This window comes from Phyllostomus hastatus, unplaced genomic scaffold, assembly GCF_019186645.2.
Source record: "Phyllostomus hastatus isolate PE091 unplaced genomic scaffold, TTU_PhHast_1.1 phas_scaffold_216, whole genome shotgun sequence".
Taxonomy (NCBI): domain Eukaryota; kingdom Metazoa; phylum Chordata; class Mammalia; order Chiroptera; family Phyllostomidae; genus Phyllostomus; species Phyllostomus hastatus.
In genome coordinates this window covers 22,789,161-22,811,360 of record NW_025334018.1, presented here as the reverse complement: position 1 = coordinate 22,811,360, position 22,200 = coordinate 22,789,161, and the positions used below count along the sequence as shown (strand labels likewise).

The 22,200-nt window shown below is 62.6% G+C and overlaps 1 protein-coding gene across 7 annotated transcripts in view; it reads left to right on the top strand.

Annotated features, from left to right (window-relative positions):
- Positions 1-22,200, top strand: part of LOC123804322 (TLC domain-containing protein 4-like) — a 50,362-nt gene that overhangs the window by 15,551 nt on the left and 12,611 nt on the right. The window contains exons 1-4 of one of the 7 annotated variants that reach the window (XM_045816469.1): positions 3,847-3,945; positions 18,624-18,745; positions 20,124-20,298; positions 21,111-21,200. In XM_045816469.1, the coding sequence (XP_045672425.1) occupies positions 20,144-20,298; positions 21,111-21,200 (245 nt within the window). In that variant the 5' untranslated portion in view covers positions 3,847-3,945; positions 18,624-18,745; positions 20,124-20,143. The other 6 variants (XM_045816466.1, XM_045816472.1, XM_045816465.1 and 3 more) reach the window with 6 other exon arrangements.

Below are 22,200 nucleotides of genomic sequence, written 5' to 3'. Positions count from 1 at the left end.
CGGGCAGAAGGCCCTGCGGGGCGCGAAGCGAGAGGCTGTGGAGAACGGGAGGGAACCGAGAGAGATCGCCGGGGCCTGAAGCCCCTCCTGCGACTGCCCAGTGCTCCTCGGGGCGGGTTGGGTGGGGGAGGGGCACTGGGCGCAGGGAGGGGTGGGGGGGAGTCCCTCCCCTGCTAGACTGTGCGTGAACCCCCGAGGAGGGGCGAGGACGCAGAGAGGTCAGAGGCGGAAGAAGGTGCGTGGGCCTGAACTTGAAGGGGAGGGGAGAGGAGGTGAGCGGACGAAAGCTCCCCAGGGTGCAGGAGGGACGGCACTTGGTGTCTCCGTGCGTGCGTGCATGCAGAGGGCGACACCCAGGGGAGGCGTCTGGGGAAACGGGGGTCTCCGGGTGCAGTGCCGAGCGGCACGGGGGCTCCGAGAACGGAGGAGAGCGGGGGAGAGGAGGATGGGGGTGACGAGCTGCGCTCAGTCATATTCGAAGGGCCTGGGAGCACGCGGTAGAACGCTCAGGACGTAGTTCCGGGGACGAGAGAGGGCGCCTTCAGACGAGCGCAGCGTGGGTGGGGCTGGCGTGGGCCGCTCCTCCGTGGCACCGAGCGGCCAGGAGGACAGAGGTGAGCCCAGGCACCCTCGGCACTGGAGGGCGGGCTAGTTGCAAAAGCAGAAAATGTCCTGGGCCATCGGGGCAAGGAGCCCGGCAGGCTTGGAGGCAAGAAGATCAGGGTCCCAGGGAATGCCAGAGCTCAGGGAGGAACGTGAGCCGAGGGTGAGCATCAGGAGAAGGTCGCCCACCCTTCCGTGCGCCCAGGGCCTGGGGGCACAGGCAGCGCTGCGTCCATCTGCGTGGGAGGGCCAGCGCAGGCCGGCCGTGAGACTCCAGGGGCATCCGCAGCAGGAGAGGACGGCGCAGTCCCCCTGCGGGGACTCGAGGGAGGGGGACTGGCCGAGCTGGGGGAGGCCGGCGACGACCCTCAGGAACCCTGCACCCTCAGGTCAAGTTGGGGAAGAGCGCGGAGCTCTTGGAATTAGGTTGTTCTGTGGGGACTAGTAGAAGGACGAGTTCTGGGCCCAGGGCACGAAGCAGTAGCGGGGTGTCAGTGAGCTGACTGTGTTTTCATGCTGATTTCCAAAGTCCAAGACGAGTGTCTGCTGCTATAGCAGCCACCACGCACCCAAGGAGGTCGGGTCCACAGAAGACCGTCGGCGCTGTCTGGGGGACACGTGGTGGTGAACCTGAGCTCTGCGGCAGCCCCCCTCGCCCACAGGGGGCGTTTTAAGACGCCCAGTGGATGCCCGCCACCGCAGATAGTAGCGAACCCTATACGTACTGTCTTTTCTCATGTGTGCGCACCCATGATGAAACTTAACTCACGGATTTGGCACAGTAAGAGGTTAGCCACAGTAAACAAAAGTGAAATAGGCCAGATAGAACAACATTCTGTAATAAAGGTCATGGGAATGTGGTCTCTCTCTCAAAACATTCGACTGTCCCGGACCGCCCACCCTCCTTCTCGTGATGACGTCGGACGATGCGGTGCTGTCGGGAAGGGAGCTGAACGGGACTGAGTGACGGAAGGGCCACTTGGGCGCAGGCCCGGTGACACCTCCACAGTGGGTCTGCCCACCGAGACCCAGCGACCAGCGGGCGGGGCGTGCCTGTGCCGTGGGGGCGCTGGGGGAGGGTGATTCTCGCCCCGGGCCGGACGGAGCAGGACATCGCGAGATCTCAGCAGGCCGCTCGGAAGGACAGGCGATGTGTGACTTCTAGATGGTCCATGTCTGGAATTTTTAGAAACAATTTTGGACCGCTGGCAACGGTGGGTAACTGAGACCGAGGACGGTGGGGCTGCGGATGAGGGGACTGTCGCCCAGGTTTGTCCGGGCAGCTGGCGTGTGCGGCTGCCGGTTGTGGCTGCCTGTGCTCCGGCGCTTTGCGGTGTGGCCGTCGGTCGGACCTCACGCGGCTGCTATAGAAGTTCCCGCCGCCGCGCTCTTCCAGTTCGCATTCTTTGTTCAAAGACTTAATGATCTGCGTTAAGAGGAAGCGCGCGAAACCGAGTCCGTTCAGCTCTCCGTTGTTGCTGCATCAGGGGGACCCGCTCCCCTCTCTACGGCAGAACCCTGAGCGCGGCCGGCAAAGGCCCCAGGCCGCGGGGCGCAGCCCGCTGTGCCGGCCAGAGCGCAGCCCTGTTGGAGCTCGTGGAGGGAGGCCACGCGGCTCGTTAACCCACGCGACTTAGGTAACAGCTCAGGACAACGAGAAAGGGGGGAAGTCACTGTTTCGCCCCTCTCCACCCTGGAAAGGAGGTTGCCAGGCGAGGCCCTCCTGGCCGTGGAGCCTCCGACTCCTGAGGTCCGCAGCGAGCCAGCAAGCGGGGAAGGTGTGCGGAGCGCACACGCGCCGGCCTCGCGGAGGGCAGCGCGAGGGGCAGGGGCGTGCAGACTGGAACCTTGTGCCCAACGACCGGAGGTCCACCGGGGTGGGCGCCGGGCCCCCAGGACGCGGCTGGGGGCTCCCTGCTGCTGGGCGTCTCTCTGAGGGACCGTGGGACCGCGACGTCGCCTCTTCTCCTGGCGATGGTGGGCTTGGGTGGTTAGCACGTGGTCTCACGGGTTTCTAAGCTCAGAAAATGGTCACTGCTTTCTAACCAAGGACAGTGAGAAAGGCCATTTGGAAGGGGCGGGAACAGGACTGCACCCAGAAGGCTGGTTGGAGGCGGGGTCGGCGGTGACTCTGAGCTTGTGGGGGACGGGGTCGGGTCCCCTCTCGGGGGGCGGGGGGCGCAGAGCCACTGCGGGGCTGTGTGACCGGCTCGCTAGGGGCGGCCGGCGGCCCGGACTCCAAGTCTCCGGTCTCCACCAAGACAAAGCATCGCTATGCTGAAAAGCTCTTTTATTAAAATTATTATTTTATTAAAATTTTAAGTATATATATAGTGTGTGTGTGTGAAATTCCGGATTTGTATTTGATTGGGGTGAGAGTTCATAGATTAAGTTAAATTTCCTTATCCTGATGGTCTTCTCATTGTTGATATTACAAGTTTTTAAAAATGATTTTAAAGATTTTATTCACTTATTTTTAGAGAGGGAATGGAGGGAGAAAGAGAGAGAGAGAAACATCAATGTGCAGTTGCTGGGGGTCATGGCCTGCAACCCAGGCACATGCCCTGACTGGGAATCGAACCTGCGACACTTTGGTTCACAGCTGGCGCTCAATCCACTGAGCTGCGCCAGCCAGGGCTGATAATACAGTTTTTAATGTTATGCATACAGAGCATTAATAGTTAAAATTTTCCTTACCCCATAATCCATTTCCCCCTAGTTTTTTGACGGTTAAACATTATGTTAGCATTTTGAGATACTTCACAGTTTATTATGGAATATATTTATTTGTTGGAAGACATTTAATTGTAACAGTCTTTCAAAAATTATTTTATATTTGGTATTTCCTACAAGGAAAATTTTAAAATCTTAGAGTAAAACCATACCTTTCCTTGTGGAAAATAAATCCCCACCAGATGATGTTTTAAAAATTAAAACTAGATTGTCTTCTTTTTAAACATTGCAAAACTTTCGTAGTTTATTTCAAAGTGTAGCAAAAGTATTTTGAAAAGAGACGGCACTGGGTAATTTTTCAAAACTGTTACTAATGGGAGGGCAAAAATGTTTTGTTTTTGCTAAAACGCAAAGAATTCGGGCCTTAAGTGGGCTCTCTGAGAGCAGCACAGCGTTTTCGGAATAAACAAGGCTTATCAGTCCCTCTCCGGGCGGGCGGGCGCCTGAGGTCCCGGAGTCTGCAACCGGCGCCGCCGCGCGTGGGGGCGGGGCCGCGGGGCGGGGCCGCGGGGCGGGCCAGGGCGCTGGCTGCGGGGGCGCCGGCGCAGGCTGCGCAGCGGCGCGGATGACAGCCAGAGAGCCGCTGGGTTGGGACGCAGGAGGGACGCGGTAGGTCTGCCCGCGAGAAGTGGGCCTGAGAAGTTACTCCTGGCTTTTCTTTTCGGTGGTTTTCGGATAGTTCGTATTCCCGTTTGTGAGTCTTCACTTACAGGCATTGCTTTCATTAGAAATAATGTGCATTTTAATAATTTATAGCAACGATAATTTACACTAATCTATGCTAATTTACATTAACTATGTTATTTATAATAAACTGTAGGAGAAAGTTACATAAAATGAGATGAGCGAGGACACAAAAAACAGAATCTCACCTGCTCAGAAATAGCCAGTGTCCCTGTCCTGAGCTAGTTTCTCCTTGAAAGTTTCTGCAGGACAGAGGATGGTACTTTTAGATACTCAGAAACCTCACGAAATTATTAACAAGCCGAGACCACCAATAAAGAAAAAGTTGCGTCCGGGGTTATCCAGTTTCGACCACATCAACCTTTCTTGTCCAAGCGCGTGGTGTCCGTCGGGTCACCCCCCCACTCTCGGAGGGCGGCGGGGACGGAGGCGGCTTCCCCGGACACTTCCGCTTTAACTGCCCGCGTTAGCGAGAGGCGGCACCTGGTCTCCGTTTTCCGAACGACTGTCCCTGTTCCGAAGCCTAGGGATTGGTGGAGACACATTTATCAGAAGATTTGCCTCAGAAGGATTTTTGTGTTTTTCCCTCTGTGTAAGTGTGCATGAATCATCTCATTTTTCCGTGACCTGTGCCCCTGACCTGTTCCCATGGACAAGAAGCACAGCGAGTGCGGCTTCCTCTGACGCCGCACAGGCGAGAGGCCGGCGAGCTCACGCGGCAGACGCAGGTCTGGGGGGGCCGTCCTTGGGCAGGGGCGTTGGCAAGAGGAGAGTCAGGAATAATGAGAGATTTAAAATGTGAACAATAGATGGGTATTTTATTATTTTTTAAGATTTGTATTTATTATTTTTAGAGAGAAGGGGAGCGAGAGGGGGAAACATCGACGTGTGGTCGCCTCTCCCGGTGCCGCCCCCTGCTGGGGACCTGGCCTGCAGCCCAGGCGGGTGCCCTGACTGGGAACTGAACCCGAGACCCTCGGGCTCACAGGCCGGCGCTCAGTGCCCTGAGCGCCCCCCCCCAGCCGGGGCTGGGAAGGGTATTGCAAAGCAAGGACGCTGCGTGAAAGTAAAACACGCAGGGAGAACGTGCAGTGGATACACTCTTCTCCCTCCTAAGGTGATCGAGTTTCAATTACTGTAATTTTAGTTTCCAAATCCTACTAGTGTTTCTGGAGTCCCTTTCCTGCCTCCCAGGCCTGGCCCCGGAGGCCCTGAGCCCACACCCGTGTCACCTGAGCAGGGAGGCCGCCTGCCTCCAGGCCGGGCAGGAAGGAGTGGGGCGGGAGGTCCAGCGTGGAGGGCTGGCAGGGGCAGACTTGGCCTTGGCTGCGGCTGTGGGTGTGAGAGAACATGCAAATCGGAGATAACGATGGTGCAAGCAGGACAGAGCAGAGCAACGGTCAGCCCCCGGGCCGCGCTCGGAGCGGGTCTGGAGGGGGCAGACCTGACTCGGGGGCCTGAGGTCAAGGGCACCGCATGTCCTTGCTGGCCCAGCCGGAGCTGTGCCCTCGCAGCCGCCCACGGGGAGTTGGGAGGCGGCTGCCCCAGAGCGTAGGCAGGGGCGGGGCGAGCCGGGGCTGTCAAGGTCCTGCGCCTCGTCAGGCAGCTCTGACTGGGCAGTTGTGGCCCTGCTGTGTCCCGAGAACTGGGGAGCAAGCAGGCACGCCCTTGGGGGCCTGCAGGACCATCCTCCCTGCTCGGTACAGGCTGCCGTCCGTCCTCGTGGGCGCTGCCTTTGCTGGGTCACCCTGCGGCCCGTTTGCCAGGAGGGGGTCTTCTGAGGTAACTATGTACTAGCACCCCCACTTTACAGACGGAGAAACTGAGCCCGGTGAGGTTCGGTTAGCCAGAGAGAGAGTGCGTGTGTGTGGTAGCGCACACTGGCTTTATCCGCAGGAATCTCTTTAACATAACTGTGCGACGCCACTGGTGTTCACTGAGTGATTGCTTCAGAGCTCCGCCTTGCTCAAAGGAGGGTTTGCCATTGTTTTGCGACTGATTCCTCGCAGCCGAAATGGGCCTCCGCACCTCCGCAGTGTTTCGTGTCACTCAGGGCCACTCTGTCTGTCGGTGGGAAGTCTTTGGGGGTGTATTTATGTAGCAGGTCGGGGGAGCTCCTTTCGGGCAAACTTTATACGCGGGGCAACTTGGAATGCTGAGCCAGCCACCGCGGATCCCCACCCGGCCTTCCCGTCCGCCAGCCCAGGGACTCGCGTGGGCGGAGCGTGCTCCCAGAGTGGTTTCCCGCAGGAGACACCGAGCCCCGGGGTGGGCGCGCCCCGGCCCTGCAGCCCCCGGCCGGAGCCCCGAGTCGGACGTGGCCGGAAGATCAATCGCGGAGCTGCCCTCTGCTTTCTGCTGATGAAACCCCGGCGCCTCATTTGGGTCGCATCTGGGCGTGCGGGGCAGAGTGTGAACTCATCACCTGGACGGGGCTGCGGTGACGTGGCGAGCCCGGGCGCTGCCCGCTGCGGAAGCGGGCTCGGCCAGTCCCCACTGGCGGGCTCGGTTACTCGCTCGGGACAGCCAGGCGCCGCCGCGCCGTCCCTGGCCCGGTGACAAGGGACTGCCCGCCTCCGCGGTTCTCACTTCTCCGCCCATCCCGGACCTGGGCTCCGGCCCGCGAGGGTCGGCCCCGCCCACTCTGGCCCGGGTCGAGCCTCCGGGAGCGGAGCGGAGCGCGGCACGGCGCTCGGCGCGGCCCCTTTAAGGAGCGGCGCTGCAGTAACCCGAGCCCGCAGTCCCGGCGGGTGGCGGCGGCAGCTGCACTCGGGACGGCTCCCGCCTGCCGAGCATCCCGCGGCCGCGGTGGCCGGCGCCAGCCCTCTGCCGGGCGGGAGCGCCGGGGGCCCGGAACCGGCCGCGCGCAGCCGCCGCGCGCAAGCGAGGGGCTCCGGACAGGGCGCAGGTGACGCGGTCTGCAGGGCCCGGGTTGGGGCGCGGGGGAGAGGGCGGCCGCGCGGGGCTCGTGGCTCCAGCAGGTGCGTGCGGCCGCGCAGCATCCCGGCCCGCGGGCGGCGCAGGCGGGGTCCCGGCCCACCGCCCCCCGTCTCCCGGCGTCCGGCCCCCGCTGCCCGGGGCTGTCTGGATGCCCCCGGGTCTCAGATGCAGGGGAGAGCCGTGCCGGAGCCGGAGCCGGCACGCGGGCGCATCAAGTGGGGAAGTGCCCCATCCCGGCCCCTGCATGGAACAAGGAGCTGCTGTTCACGCTCCTCCCGAGGGCCCTGCTTTTAGCCTCCGGGTCGGAAGGGCCTCCTGCAGCGGGCCTGGGAGCAGAGTCGGGGCAGGCTCGGGGTCTGCCGCTTCGCTGCCGCTGCGCCGGGGCAGGCTGGCTAAGCTGAGTGCCCGCCTCGGTTTGCCCAGCCGTGAAATGGGACCCCGAGCGCCAGCCTTTCCCCGCCGCCACAGAGCTGCTGTCCGAGTGCAGGAAAGGGGGCGCTTTGCTGGCCAGTGTGTGTTGGTTGTTCCCTGCGGAGCGTCGGTGCCCCGAGCACTGCCACCTGACGGGGTTTGAGTGAGCCCGTCCCCGTGGGGGACGGGACGGAAAAGTTTGGGTGGGCTTTAGGAGTCGATGTGCGAAGTAGGGGAGTGCTGTCACTTCAGTGGGCTCTCCCCTCGGCCACACGCACGCGGCGGGGGGGAGGGAGGGTCTTGGACTGCGGGCGTGAGTGGCCCAGGGCTGCGGGCACGCGGGTGGGTGGGCCAGAGCAGGCTCCCTCCTCCGGGAGCTGCTCCAGGTGCTGGGGAGGGAGCTCCGTGTGAAGTAGAGACTTCTTTCCCCCTCGTTTGTCTTTTCCTAAAATTGTGTGGGTGAAGTCAGGTGAGAAATGTGTATTTCTGCCGCGCTGGAAAATTGGAGGCGGTGCCTGGAGCAGCCTTGGGTTTGGGGGGTTTGCCCTCGGGGCGTCCAGAGGGTGCTCTGCGTTGGGGGTGCTTCGCTGCACCCCCTGCAACCCCTTTGCTGCCTCGCCTGCCCCCGGAGTTTGCGTCTGCGCTGTGTGAGCCGGCCCGGGGCAGTGGCGGTCCCACCCAGCGGCTCCGCCGGGCACGGTGGTTTCCACGCGGAGGCATGCCTGTCCCTGTGAGCCTCCCTCACCGTGCTGGGGGGAACGGCAGCTTGTTTCAAGGAAAGCCGTCCGCGTGCAGGTGCCTGGGAACGGTGCAGTCCCGGGCGGGGACTTCGACGCAGCCACCTCCGGGGAAGCGAGGGCTCCTGAGTCACCCGGGCGCGGGGAGGCAGGAGTTGGCCCGCTCCTCCCTCTGCTTCCGGGCTCTCCCTCGGAGACATTCCTTCGATTACCGAGGTGAACGCAGGCCCCGGAGCAGGCGGCTGTCAGGGCTCCAGCCGGAGCCGCACTGGCCGGGGGCGCGGGGAGGAGCGCGTGGGCCCTGGGAGGGGACCGGAGGAGCCCCGGGCAGGGTGGCGCTGGGCTCGGGTGTGACCTGCCCTTCAGAGCCTGGCACGGCCGACCTGCGGCTCCAGACGCGCCCCCGCCCCCGCCCCCCCCCCAACGCCTTCCCTGGAGGGGAGGGGAGCGAGCACCTGACTTCCCCAGGAACCTCAGGCCTCAGCGTCGCCCCGCACCCTCTTCTCAGATGACCGGCCCCTGCCCTGCAGGCGGAGGATTCATTTCGCCCCGGCATCTCAGCCTGGCTGAGGAGAGTCACCCGGACAGTCTACAAGACGATACCGCGAGCAGGGTTTTCAGTAGAGGCAGAGGATGAGCTAGTTGTCTGGGTGAGCCGAGGGTGACGGGGCCAGGGGGGCAGAGCGGGGCCGGCGCTGCTGGATGGCTGTGCCCGCGTCCTGGGCGGAGGCCCGCTGGTCCCGGCCCCCCCGCCCCCCGTCGGGCCCTCGGAGAGGAGGTGGGAGAGAGCCGTGTGGACGGAGGTGAGGGGCCCCTGTTCCCAAGCGTGGGGCACGGGGCAGCACCCCGAGAACACGCCCCCTCAGGCGAGGGAGCTGAGTTCCTTAGGACGCCGGCGGGGTTTCCAGAGTGGCTCTGCCGGTGGTTTTCTGGTCGGGCTGGCAGGGGCTCACAACCACGAGGACTGACGGTCCCCCTGCTCCGACGTCCGTCGTGGGGAGAGGGTCGGTGCGCTCCACACGGTCCTGGACCTGGGGAGGGAAGAGCAAAGGTTTTTTTTTGTTGGTTGTTTGTTGTTCTGCTTTGTTGTTCTGAGCGCATCGGTCTGCTCGGGGAGGAGGCAGTCCTGCGGCCACGTGAGGGTTGGCCGGCGGGTCCCGGGGAAAGGCCAAGGCCCGTGGCGACGACGCCTGGCCAGAGCTCCGGCCGCTCGAGGAGGGGCCTGAGCCGAGGGCCCACGGCGGGGGGCAGGCCGGCCGGGCGGCGGACACGGCGGCCCCTGGACGTTTCCGGAGGAGCGCACGGCGCCCCGTGCGTGGGGCCGGGGACACGGCGACCGACGCACGCGTGTCTGCGACCGGCCTCCGGAGCTGCGCACACCCCCGGCTGCCTTTTCCTCCCGCCGCTGCTTCCGCTCTGGGGCCGTCCTGTGTTCTGAACTGTGTCCTGTGTCTGTCCGTCCGCTGTTCGGGGGTCACGGCCCCTTCTCCGGAGCCATGTGTCCAGTGGGCGGAGCCACAGGTCGTGGGGAGCAGGCTGGGTGCGGGGGGGGGGGGCTCTGGGGTGGGGGGCACAGGGTGACCCGGAGGCACTTGCACCCGTCGGCGGGCCCTGTCCGGTGCCCGGGGGGGCAGGCCCCACACGGATGAAGGACAGCCGGCCCGGCAGACGCAAAGAGGGGCTTCCCGCCCACGCCCCGCGCCTGGGAGCACAGCCCCCAGTGCTGCAGGAGGGGCAGTGGGGGAGGACTGGGGAGCCGGGTGGTCAGAGCGGCCGAGTCCTCCCGTCCGTGGAAGGAGACACGGAGGCTGCAGAGCGGGCGGCCGCTGGCCCCAGGCCTCCTGCGCCGTCGCCGGCGGGATGGGGATGGGGTGGGGAGCGGTGGTCGGCGGCCTGCGTCTCCCGGCCGCTTCGAGGAGGCTGTGCGGACGGCAGGCACCGGGGAAGGTGTGGTTTCCAAAGCCCATTTGCTGATCAGACTCACTGGGAAGCTGGCTGCTTGCCTCGCGGAGAGCTGGAAAGGATCCCTATTGCATCTCACAGGAGGCTCGGGCGATGGAGACCTCCCCGGGCGTCTGTTCCAGGACCGACAGTCGGCCGCACTCCTCACTCCCAGCCCCTGGGGCTGCCAGGAGGGCTTTTTGGAGCGGCGGGCGAGGCCGCCCCCCGCGCCCCGGAGCGAGCCCCGGTGTCTGCACTGCGCTGGATCGATGGCCGAGTGTCTCTGCTGCGGGCCTCCGGTCTCCTCTCTGCAGCAGCAGGCTGGGTGCCCCCCATGCCGGGCGGGCTCCCGGGGGGGCAAGATGTGCGGGTAGCGAGCTCACCCGGCTGTCCGGTGGCTGCCGGCTGCTGCCCACCACAGGCCGCCTGGTGCTCCTCGCCGGCCACCCCCGCCGGGCCTGCCCGTCCCAGCCGAGTGGCTCTGTCTTCGGAGTGGGACCGCGCTCTCCCAAGCCGTCTGGAACCCACCTGACCCTCCCAGCCCTGGTTCCTCCGAGGCCATCTCGGGCCCCGGACTCGGCGGCGTCCACCCGTCCAGCCCTGGGCGCCCTCCCTCGGGTGCTGGCCTGGGCTCGGCTGGCATCACCTTGTCTCTGCATCCGCTCTGGACGCAACTGCGCGTGGATGGGCTTGTCTGTGGGGTTCGACCCACTTTTAAAGTTTGGGGACACAGAGGGAAAAGTTTGGGGAAACTTCTGTCAAGTTCATTTAATGAGCTTTCTCCAAATAGACTTTAAAGCCTTTTAAAGGGTGCAGTTTGAAGGCATGGAGACGAGACCCCCCCCCGCACGTGCTCACGTGGGGGCCAAGGGAGGAAGCCCTTGCCACTGGGCAAGGAGCTTAGAGCGCGCCGGTGCACCCCCCCCACGCCGCGCCGGCCCCAGGACCCTGACCCCCGGGCCGGCCCCAGTGAGCGTGTGTTGCTGCGAGACGGGTAAAAATAGTGACCCGCTTATGAATTGAAACGCTTTGTGGTTCGTCATGTGCTATTTTAAGGACTTACAAAGACGGCAGCTGTGCCCCGGTTGAGAAATGTTCTTGGCCTTTCGGATTTAAAAAAACTCGCCCGAGCGTTTTTTTACCGAACAGACGTTTCTCACACACCTTGCGGGAGGGCCCGGGAGAGCGCAGGAACTCGGGGCGGCAGCTGGTCGCCCGCCGGGGCGGGCGGGGGGAAGGCCTGGGTGGTGCCGGAGCGGAGGGGGGCAGCGTGTCCGGGGAGCCCCAGCCTCGTGTCTCGGGGCGACCCCTGTGAGGCGTTCGCGTTTCTGAGGACTTGACGATGCTCCGTGGCCTCAAGTCTGTAACTGCTTCTGCCGATGTTTTCCATTGTTAAGTTAGAGAACGAGGCCCGCTCGAGATAAGAACCTGCCAACGGCCAGTGCTCCCCCCCCCACCCCCGCCCCGCTCCCGCCCGGTGCACCACCAGAAAGAGGCCAGTGGTGGGGGCAGGGCCCTCCTGGCCCGTCTCTCTGCACAGGCCTCGTTGGGCCTTCAGGAGAAGCTTAGCATTTTGCTGCCTGTTTTGTTTCTTGCTTCCCTCTGTCCCGTGCGCTGGGCATTCTTCTGTGCCATCACGTGCGTTCACCTGTGCTCACAACCGGAACTTCTGGCCAAGGTGGGGGCGCAGGCACGCACGGGGTGCGCACCCTCCCACAAGCACGTCAGAATCACAGCGGGACCGCAGCACGACTGTCGTTCGGAGCCGCCTGAAGTCCCAGCGGAAAAGCCCAGCCACCGCGGAGTTGAAGAGGAAGCCAGCCGCCCAGAAGCTGGTGCGGGGGTGGGGGGGGCGGAGATGCGGAGAACGGGCCACTGGCTCCACCCCCAGCGTGGCGGATGGGACCCGGAGCGGGGCCTCGGCTGCGGGGTCCACGCTGGGCAGTGAAGGGTCCCAGCCCCACAGCGGGCGCCCGCCCAGCCAGCGTCCCGGTGCGGAGAAGTCCCCGCAGCTTCGGGCTGTGAAGACCTGTTGGGCCTGCGGCCGGGAGAGGCAGAGGGCTCCTGCGGTCCCGGGCAGCTGCTCTTGGAGGGCCCCCCACACCGACTTGCTCTGACTCGCGCCCGCTGGGCTCCCGCGCAGGGGTGGCAGCTGGGGAGGCGCTAGGGGCAGACGGGAAGGAACGGAATGGTCTGGGACTAGGAAAGTTCCAGATCGAGCAGGGGGAGGGGTGGCTGTCTTCCAGAAAGGAGAGCTGGCCGAGGCCCCTGGTCCCTTCCTGAGCCCCCCGCCCCCCCCCCACACACACACACAGAGCCGGCGGGCGCGTACCTGAGACTCCACCAGCCAGGTGCACGCGGCTCTCCCCACCCTGGCGATTCCCCGGGGCCCTGCCCCCCCCCCCCGACTCGCGGGCCCATTCGGGCTGCTCCGGGGGCTTCTCCACACTGACCGCCTGTCTTGGCTCGTGCTTCAGACCTCCCTGCACGGTCCCACACGGGCAGCGCCCGGTCTCAGCACGCCCCGCGCCTCTAGCCAAGTGGCCCCAGGCCCGGCACCGGCAGCAGCCACCCTGGCTCACAGCGTGGTCTGGCCCGGGCCGGTGCCCCCCCCCCCAGCCCGGCACACCTAGCAGCCACCTGCAGGCCGCCCTGTAGCTATGCTGGGTGGCCCCCGGGCAGAACGCAGGCGGTGGCTGACCTTGGCCTGCACCTCCCAGGAGGCCCCAGAGTCAGAGCCTCTGGGGGGCAGCTTCAGGCCACGTCAAAGCCCTGCCCCCCGCGCTCCTCCACAAGCGACACACTCGAGGGGCGAGCTCAGCCTGATCCCTGCTGGAGTCGTCCAGCTCCGTGGGGAGGCCCCCACGCTGCTGACCCTCCATGGTGGTCAGTGGTGAGTGGTCACAGACAGTCCTCGCAACAGACTGGCCTGAGTCAAGCCTCCCACTGACCTGCCGGCAGCAGCCGAGACTCAACTGCAACAGGCGCGTGTGCTCAGCCTGCACAGGGGACATGCCTGGAGTGTCCATCCTGGGTGATCGGGGGGCGGGGGGCTGTGCCACTGGACCCTCTGGGAGGCCTGCTGGATCAGGCCACACTTGCAGGCCTGGGAGACACGCCTACTGCACAGAAACACACGCAGGGAGGCCGCCAGAATGAGGAGACAAACGTGTCCCAAGGAAAGAACAACAGACTCCAGGAAAGGAGCTGAACAGGATGGGGACAAGCGGTCTGCCGGATGCAGAGCTGCAGACACTGGTGGTCAGGGTGCTCCGTGGGCTTCGGAAGGGGGCAGCGAGCTTAGCGAGAACTCCAGCAAAGAGAGAGGAAACATGAAGACGGGGACGGGGATAGAAGACAGGAAAAAGAGCCGGTCAGAAATGGAGAATACGTGAACTGAAATGGAGAATTTATTACAGGGAATTAACAATGGAGCAGATGCAGCCAAGAATCCAAGCAACGACTCGGACTGCAAGGAAACAAGCACCCAGTCAGGACAGCGTAGAGAGGAAATCCGAAACCAGTCAGGGCAGTGGAAGAGCCGCTGGGATGATGTCAAGTGCACCAACATTTGCACCATGGGGGTGCCAGGAGGAGATGAGAGAAAGAAACTGAAACCCTATTTGAAAAAACAACGACAGAAAACTCCCCTCACCTGGTAAAGGTGACAGACGCACAAGTCCAGGAGCACAGAGAGTCCCAAACGAGATGAGACCAGAGAGACCCACTCCAAGACACATAATTAAAATGCAAAAGGTTGAAGACAAAGAATCTTTTTTTCTAAATCCTTGCCCGAGGGTGTATCATTATTGATTTTGTGGGAGTGGGGGGGTGGAGAGACAGAGAGAAACATTGATCGGTTGTCTACTCTACACCCCAACAGGAGACCGAACCCACAGCTTAGGTATGTGCCCTGACTGGGAACTGAACCCATAGCCTTTTGGTGCTGAGGATGACACTCCAACCAAATGAGCCACTCAGCTGGGGTGACAAAGAGAGAATCTTAAAAGCAGCAGGAGAAAGGCAGCCGGTTACCTGCAAGGCCGTTCCCACGAGACTGCCAGCGGACTTCTCAACAGAAGCTGTGCGGGCCAGGAGGGCCTGGCAAGCGGCATTCAAAGGGATGAGAAGCAAGGACCTACAGCCAAGGCGACTTACCCAGCAAAGCTGTCGCTTGGAATCGGAGGACAGACCCAGAGCTTCCCAGACAAAAAAAAAACAAACAAACTAAAGGAGTTCGTCATCAGCAAACTGTTACATGAAATGTTAAAGGGACTTCTTGAAGAAGAAGAGATAAAAATATGAACAACAAAATAGCAATTAACACATGTCTATCAACAATTGAATCTAAGAAATAAAATAAACAAGCAACAGAAACAGACTCACAGATGCAGAGAACAGTTCGACGGTTGTCATGGGGGCGGGGAGCTGGGGGGCGGGGGTGGAACCGTGAGGGACTAGGAAGTACACGTGGGTGGGTGCGGACAGTCCCGGGGTGTGAGGTGCCGGCGGGCGCGAGGCTGTCGGGACCCTTCCTCAGCACGTGGTGGAATGTCTACTGGTCCGTGGGGCGCATGCCCGCGGCGAATATCACAGTGCAGGCCAACCGTGGTTGGAATTTAAAAACACGATTAAGAATAAGACCACACATGTCGTCATCACCCGTGACAGTGTGGCTGCACCCACACACTCCACCCTTCCCTGCCGGCGCGTCTGATGGGGCCACAGGATGCCCCCTGCGCACCTGCCCTTCCTCCTGCACGCAGGTTCCTTTGAGGGTCAAAGGTAGAGTAGCCTGTTTCCTACTTCAGCTGACACAGTGCTGCCAAAATTTGCATCTTCCACCATTGAATTCCCCAGAGGTTGGTTCAGCGGTAGAAGCACACGGCGGGACACCGTGGGGGTTTCAGAGTGGGGTCCCCCCGGGGGCGGGGATGAGGCATGCGGGTGGGTGCGCTGTGTTCAGATTTACCTGTGCCCTGCCTTGTTGCAGGGCCAGTGCGGGGTGCGTGCACGGGGACAAGGGGAAGTAAATTTGGGGTGAGAGACAGAGAAATGTGTCCACCAGAGCTGAAGTGGACACGGCATGGGGTCGGTCAGTGCCCTCTGCTCCCTCCCCGAAGTGCAGGCGATGAGCCCGTCAGCAGCCAGAGGAGGAAGGGGGCCGACCGGCCCCTGCTCCCAGGGGGGCAGCGGGGGAGCCGCAGCGGGGATGCCGTCTGGCCCTGACTCCAGGCGGCGAGAGAATCGTCTCCTGTGGGTCTTCAGCCGGAAGACGCTGCATTTGCAGTGGCCCGCGTCCTCCACGCAGCCCCAGGGCCGTGCCCCGAGTGCCCTCGCTTCTGAGGCCACTCCCTCTCGTGGTCCTCGGGGTGCGGCGGGTGTCACGCCTCCGCCCTCGCAGCGAACGGTGGTGGGTCACTAGGCTGAGATGTGGGTTCCGGGGTTCAATCCGGAAACTGCCTCACAGGGACCTGGAGGGGCCCGTGAGTGCGACCACACTGCCCTCGCCCCACTCCGGGGCACTTCTCTCCGAGGCGGCGCGGACCACGCCACTCTGGCGGGCCGCCGCGAGCGGAGCCCCGTCCTGCCCAGAACACTGGGCTCGCAGCTGCCACGCCACGCAGCGAGGGCGTCCGAGATGGCACTCGTGCGTTGGGGCTGCAACAGGAACCGAACAGAATATTTTCCTTAAAAAAACCAGCCACAACTCTGCACTTGGTCCACGCAGAGAACTGGGGCTTGTTCACGGGGGGGGGGGGCGGGGGGTGATGCCACCAGCCTGAAAGGGTCAGGGCCCCGTCCTGAGAAGTCCTGGGGCCGCGTCCAAGCCCCAGTCTGCCGGCGGGCCGTGGCCCGAGAGCGTGTCGGCAGACGCCGGGGCCTGCAGGCTGGGCAGCGGGGCGCACTTCCAGAGAGCTGGGAGGAGGGGCTGAGGTTCGCCCCCGCGTCTGTTAGCCTCTGGCCTCGGGGACACCGCCTTGGTCAGTCTGCACGGCCACGTCCGAGGGCCATGCTTAGGTGCGCTTACAGGACGCCCCCTGGACTGAAACACGAGGCGGGCAGCAAACGCCGAACCGGGGGTCACCTGAAGGCACATCACCCCACAGCCTGTGAAATGGCTCAGGGGGGCACGACCATGTGGTTAGAGTTTTTGGCTACGAGATGGTGTCAAACCCGGTACTGAGTCAGGGGCAGGGGCACCAAGTTCATGGGGAAGCAGGGCGGCTGGAAGCCGTGGGGGGCCAGGAGGTGGGACGAGAGGCCGCCAGGGTCCGCTGTGGGGTCCCAGGCGGGGGCACGCTGCAGCGAGCGGCGGTCATACGGCCTCGGGACAGGCTGGCCTGTCCCTCTGGGAGTCGGCGCCGTCGGGGAAGGGCGTGGCGTTCCTGGGCCGGAAAGGCGGTCACAGGAAGCGCTGTCCTTTGTGGACTGGTGCGCTACTCTACTGCTCACTCACACGCACCCCCGGACCTAGTGGCTGAAAACAACGACCTGTCGTCTCCATGGCTCTGTGGGTGGTGGGCGGTCACTCAGCTGGGGGGGTGGGTTCACCCACGGGCTGCCTCCCGCCGGAGGGTCAGCGGGGCTGGGAGGTACCCACGGCTGCCAGCGGGGCTGGTCGTCGGTGCTGAGTGTCGCCTGTCAGCGGGGCAGCCTTGCTCTCTGGGTGGCCTCCCGTCCTGCAGGAGGCTGGGCCAGTGGCGGCCTCCCGGGCATCACCCAAGAGAGTGACAGGCCGGTGTCAAAGGTCTTTAAGGCCTACCTGGGCCCCAGAGCCCTCCTGGCTGGCCTTCTCCTGTGCTGCTGGTCAGCAGGGCCCAGGCCAGCCCAGGACCCTGGGGGCGGGGACACGGATCTCACCCGGGATGACAGCAGTGGCCGTGTCCTACTGCAAAGCAACGCCCGGTCATTCCACGATTGAGTGCGGTGGCCGGGGTGCCGGTGCAGCTAACTCACGCGTGCAGCTAACTCACGTGTGCAGCTAACTCACGTGTGCAACTAACTCACGCGTGCAGCTAACTCACGCGTGCAGCGAGCCGTCTGGCGCGGAGGCCTCCATACCCGGGTCGGGCTCCGAGGGGCCCTGGCTCTGGCCCAGGGTGGCGGGATGAGACGGGGACGAGGATTCGGCCCTCAGTCTCTCTCCAGCTGCACGGGAGGGAGGGATTGGCTCAGTTTCCCTCAGTCCCGTGAGCCCAGTGAACGTGACCACCCCTTGTTCCGCGTGGGGAGCAGGCAGTGAGGGAGAGGCAGAGGCAGGCCGGCACCTCCCCCCTCGGCCACGGCGCCGCGTCCCGGGGGCTCATCAGGTGGGCGGTGTGGAGGCGAGAAGGCCCTCCCCCGTCCCCAGAGGCCCCCTTGGGCTCTGGCTTCCGCGGGGGTCCCCTCGGGGGAGGGGGTGGCGTCCTGCCGGCACAGGGGGGAAGTGTTCGGGGAGCCGTGGTCAGCGAGCAGGGCCTATGCCCCGGAAGTCACGGCGACCTCGGCCGTCGGCGCCCAGAGCGGGCTGAGGACAGAGGGGGGACAAGTGGTGGCGGTGTGAGCCAGCCCTTCTAAAACTCCGTCCTTGAGGGGGGTGGGTGGGTGGGGCCAGGAGAGAAACGGGACCCAACTGGGGGTCTGCGCCTCCAGGGAGCCCCAGCCGGTCTGGAAGCCAGTCGCATGGTCCAGGAGAGGGGAGAGTGACCGGGAGCAGGAGACTTCTGGGGGCCCGGAAAGGAGGGGGGAGAAGCCGCAGGGTGGAGGTGCGGGTGTCAGAGCAGAGTTTCAGGGTGGCTGTGGGGGGGGCGGGGACGGGGTGGGGGTGGTCGTGGTGGGGGGCTGCGAGTTCGGGAGGTGTGGGAAGAGTTTCTTTGGTGTCCACGCCCCTGTGAACCAGGAGGGCAGTTCTGGCATGAAGCGCGTGTCAGACACGCCCACGTGCACCCTGGCTGTGTGCCGGCCACCGCACGCGGACCAGTGTGAGCGAGGTCCCGCCCTTCTCCACTTTCGCTGTGTGCGCCTTAGCTTCTCCGAGTCGTGAGCACTGCTGGGCTTTATCAGCTCCCGCTGTTTTCTTGCCCGATGCGGTGAGGACGGGGCCACTGCTTCCCGCCAGGAGCCTGGGCCTTCTGGGCCAGTCTGTGAGAGTCCTGGCCGCGTCCTCGTCCTCGGTCCGGCGTGGCTGCGGGAGCCAGCGGCTGCTCGGGAGAAGCTGAGCTGGGGGCGTGATTGGGTTAACTCGCGTCCGACAGGCCCTGAGTGGAGGCCACAGCCTGATTACCAGGAGCCCTTCAGTGTCCGCACGGAGCTCTTTCTTGGGGGGGGGGGTTCTCGACACACACCCCACGGACCCCGTGAACGGAGAGCGAGTGCGGAGAGGACCGAGTGCCCAGGAGAACAAAGACTCAGGAAAAGCTAGCTTTTGGGGGAATAATGAATTTCTTGAGGGTGCACTTGTTAAAAACGCATCGGCGAAGTTGACAGTTCACAGATTGGGTAACGTGCACCTCCTGCCGTGCTCTGTGGCGTGACTTCCAGCCACCCGCCGGGGGTGGGGGGACGCTCACCACACACGTTGCCTTTCCGCAGAAGTGAGTGAGTAGCCGGCGCCGGCCACCCTCCAGGACCACCGGGGACAAGCGGACTCCACGGGGCCCAGCCTTCTCCTCCTCCTTGAGGTCACTCGCACGCTCCGACCGGCCCTGTCTCAGGTCAGACGCCCCGCCCTCCCCGGGTCCTGACTCCGTCTTCCCCGTCTGTGCGCCCACGCAGCCTCGGGCCCCTGTCCGCTTCGCTCTCAGGGAATCGTTATTACCCCTGCTCTGCCTCACTCAGGGAGCCCCGATGCTGGGTAACCCAGGTGCAGAGCGTCCTTTTATGTATTGTCTGGTTAACACTAAACCGGAAGACCACGAGGTAGGACCTCTAACACCCAACAAACACACCCTGAAAAAGGCGAGTGCGCAGTGAGGTGGGTGGTCTCAGGGAGGAGGGCAGCCTCGGCGTTCCTGCCCAGCGCGCCCCCGGGGAAAGGAGGGCAGGGTCGTCACCGGCGGCGTGCGCGCTGTCGGGCGCCTGTGAGCGGCTGGTTCTGACTCCGAGGCCGGCGGCCAGCGGGTGCGGGGCGGCGGGGGTGGCCCCCGTTGACGCATTTCCTTTCCCTTTGAGCTCAGCTCTGTCCCCGAGGAGCTGGAGGGCCGCTGCGTTCGCCGCAGCGAATGCTCCCAGGTCCCGTTCTGGTCTGCCTGTCCCCGCGACCTCCAGGAGCCGGAGGGAGTCCGGCCCCACGGGGCAGAGAGCATCCTTTGAGCGTGCCTGTATCCACATTGCCGTTCTTTTCGCTGGCTCTGTCCTTAGAAGCTGGAGCTCTTTTGTGAAACTCCTTGAGTTCAGAGATGAAATGCTGGGGAAGACTTTGGGGCCAGGGACATGCGATGGCAGAGTTTTTGAACAGCTGAATGCTAATTTAAGCAGTGACAGTGGTGTGGTTATTTTCCCAGGTGGTGGTATTCTTCTTAGGGTTTAAGTTTTGTTTTAAATGTTGTTTGTCCTACTGTAAAATTAGTTTTTATTATTCCATTATTTTTTTTGTTTAGCTATTGCAGATAATGTTAATTAATTCTATTATGATTTTTGGCTTAATCGTTTCTTAGAAATTATCTAATCCACTCTCATTTTATAAATGAGGAAATTGAGGCATAGAGAAATCAGGTGATCTGTCCTGAGTCTAGTTAAAAATACTACTAAACAAACATTTCAGTTACGGCACTTGAAATTCCTTCTCAACGTTAAACCCTAAGACTGAAATAATTCTGAGTATGATGATGTTAAATTGGTCTCTTGAAATTTATAACATCGAGATCTTTAAGACAACAGGTTTCCCCTCTTTTAGTTTAAATACAAGTTAAAGATATTTGCCGAATTGCTGACAAAGACTTGTAATTCTTACGGTTTCTTAGTATGCTTCCATTTGAGCCAAATCGCGAAGCACGAAAAACCCAATCTCGTCCTTTTTTAAAGTTAGAAAAGTGAACTCAGGTTTCTCGGGAGCCACTGGCGGCGACTTCCTGCCCTCGCTTCCCTCCGCAGGCGGGCGGGGCGCGGGGGGCATGGACGCCGCCGCCGGGCCGCCCGCCGGCGTGCTGCTGGCCAGCTTCTGCGTCTTCCAGCTGCTCTTCCACGTCCTGAGCCCCCGGCTCTCCGCGGCCGTGTCTCCGGGCTTCAGCGGCCTCAGCTCCGAGAAGAAGATCGAGTGGAACTCGAGGTAAAGCTCGTGGGGACGGAACGGATTTTTTTCCCATTATTTAAAGTATCTCCAAAAAGCATTTCACTTAGGATCTAAGAAAACCTAAGCTCAGTTGACCTTAGGAACACAGGAAAAGCAGGCAGATCTCACACAAGAAGGGCTTCAACGTTCCTTGTATTGAAGACGGGGGACGGCTTGGCTCAGCTCCCCAGGCGGCGGGGTGCGAGGGGGGCGGCCCGCGGCAGCTGCGGGGACGGGCTGCCCTGCGTGGCCCTCTGGAGCTCCCCGGTGACCAGCAGCGCGTGTCCCGAGCACGGGACGCAGAGATAAACAGCAGCGGGGCCAGCGGCAGCCTATATATAGCCTTGGCCGCTGAGGCCGGGCGGGGAAGGGGACGCGGAGCCGGGGGGACAGCGTGTCTCCCTCTCAGCGAACTTGGGAGCACAGCCCGGAGCCTTCCAGAATTCTTCTCGTGCTCCGTGATTCTAAAGTAAAAATGCACTTTCGCTTTAAACAAAAATGAGTGGAAAGGGAGTGAGAGACTGCCGCTCCCGAGACTGTCAGCTGCATCCTCGGACACGCTGCTGCTTTGGAGCCTCTGACCAGTAGGCAGGTTTCCAGCCGGAAACTGCAGACCTTTCTGGTTCCGGAGCGAAGGGGTCCCGGGGGTCTCTGCGTGGCGGTTTCTCGTTCCTCGAGCTCTCAGATGAGCTCCATTCCTGCCCTAAGTGGTTCCAGGTTCGACTGCTCCGGAACGTTAAACGTCTCACCAGGGTTCAAGTTCACTGCGAAGAATCTGACGTCTTCCTGTGCGTTTCCTTTCGTTCCAGGGTGGCGTCCACCTGCCATTCCCTGGTGGTCGGGATCTTAGGCCTGTACATTTTCTTTTTCGACGAGGCAACCATCGCAGACCCACTCTGGTAAGCTGTTTCTTCCCAGTGCCGTCAGTGTGATTCATGCTTCGGTGTTAATTATTCATCAGGACGTCCCTCACTGTGCTTTGAAACACAGGCATATTGACGGGGTGTGGTTTATTGAGATGCTTGTGTTCAGCCTTGCTTCCAGAAGGCGCATTAACGTGACTTATTTTAGATTCGAGTACAAACAACGGGCACCGTGGTGCCTCAGCATCCCCACCGGTGTCCGGACGAGAGGAACATGGACAATGGGAGCATTTATACTGAGCTAGCGAGCGAGACCGAGCCGTCGTCACCCCTGTCCTGAGCAGCAGGGAGGGACTGTCACAGCCAGACGGCCGGTGTGAGACTCCGACAGTCGACCCCCGTGCCCTGGCGGCGAAGACATGCAGGCGGGGAGCGGCGGGCTCACGCGGGAGCCGTCCGGGTGCGCAGAGGCCCCGGCGGGAAGCTCCCGTGACAACCGTGCCCAGCGAAGACGGGGTCACCCCTAAGGCGGTTCCCTCAGAGGACAGGGAAGCGTCAGTCAGCCCCACGGGGAAACGCCCCACACGGCCTCCTGGCGCTTCCTGCGGGGACGCAGCCTGCTCCCTCCGGGAGAGGAGGGGCGCCCCAGAGCGCACCGCGGAGGTCGCGGTGCCCTGGCCGCTGCGGAGCCCGCGCGGTTTGCCGCCCGCTGCCTCCCGAGCCTGAGATTTCGCCCACTCCCGACACCTCCTCGTGGGGACGCTTTTTCCAGAGCGAATCCATTTAGTGAGTTTAACTTTCTGGCCAAGTTTTATGTAAGCCCCCTAAACGATGTCTAGCTTTTTCCCTTTTCCTGTTTCCTTTTTATACAACCATGGCCACCAACAGTACCAGTGCTTTTGGGAAGTGAATTTCATAACAGATTTGATTCATCGATCAATTTTGGCCCTTATCAAACTTCTGCCTGGAGCGATTTTTTGTAGTTTTGCATTTTCTTCAACGCCCCGGCTGACCCCAGGCCCCGCCCTCCCGGCCC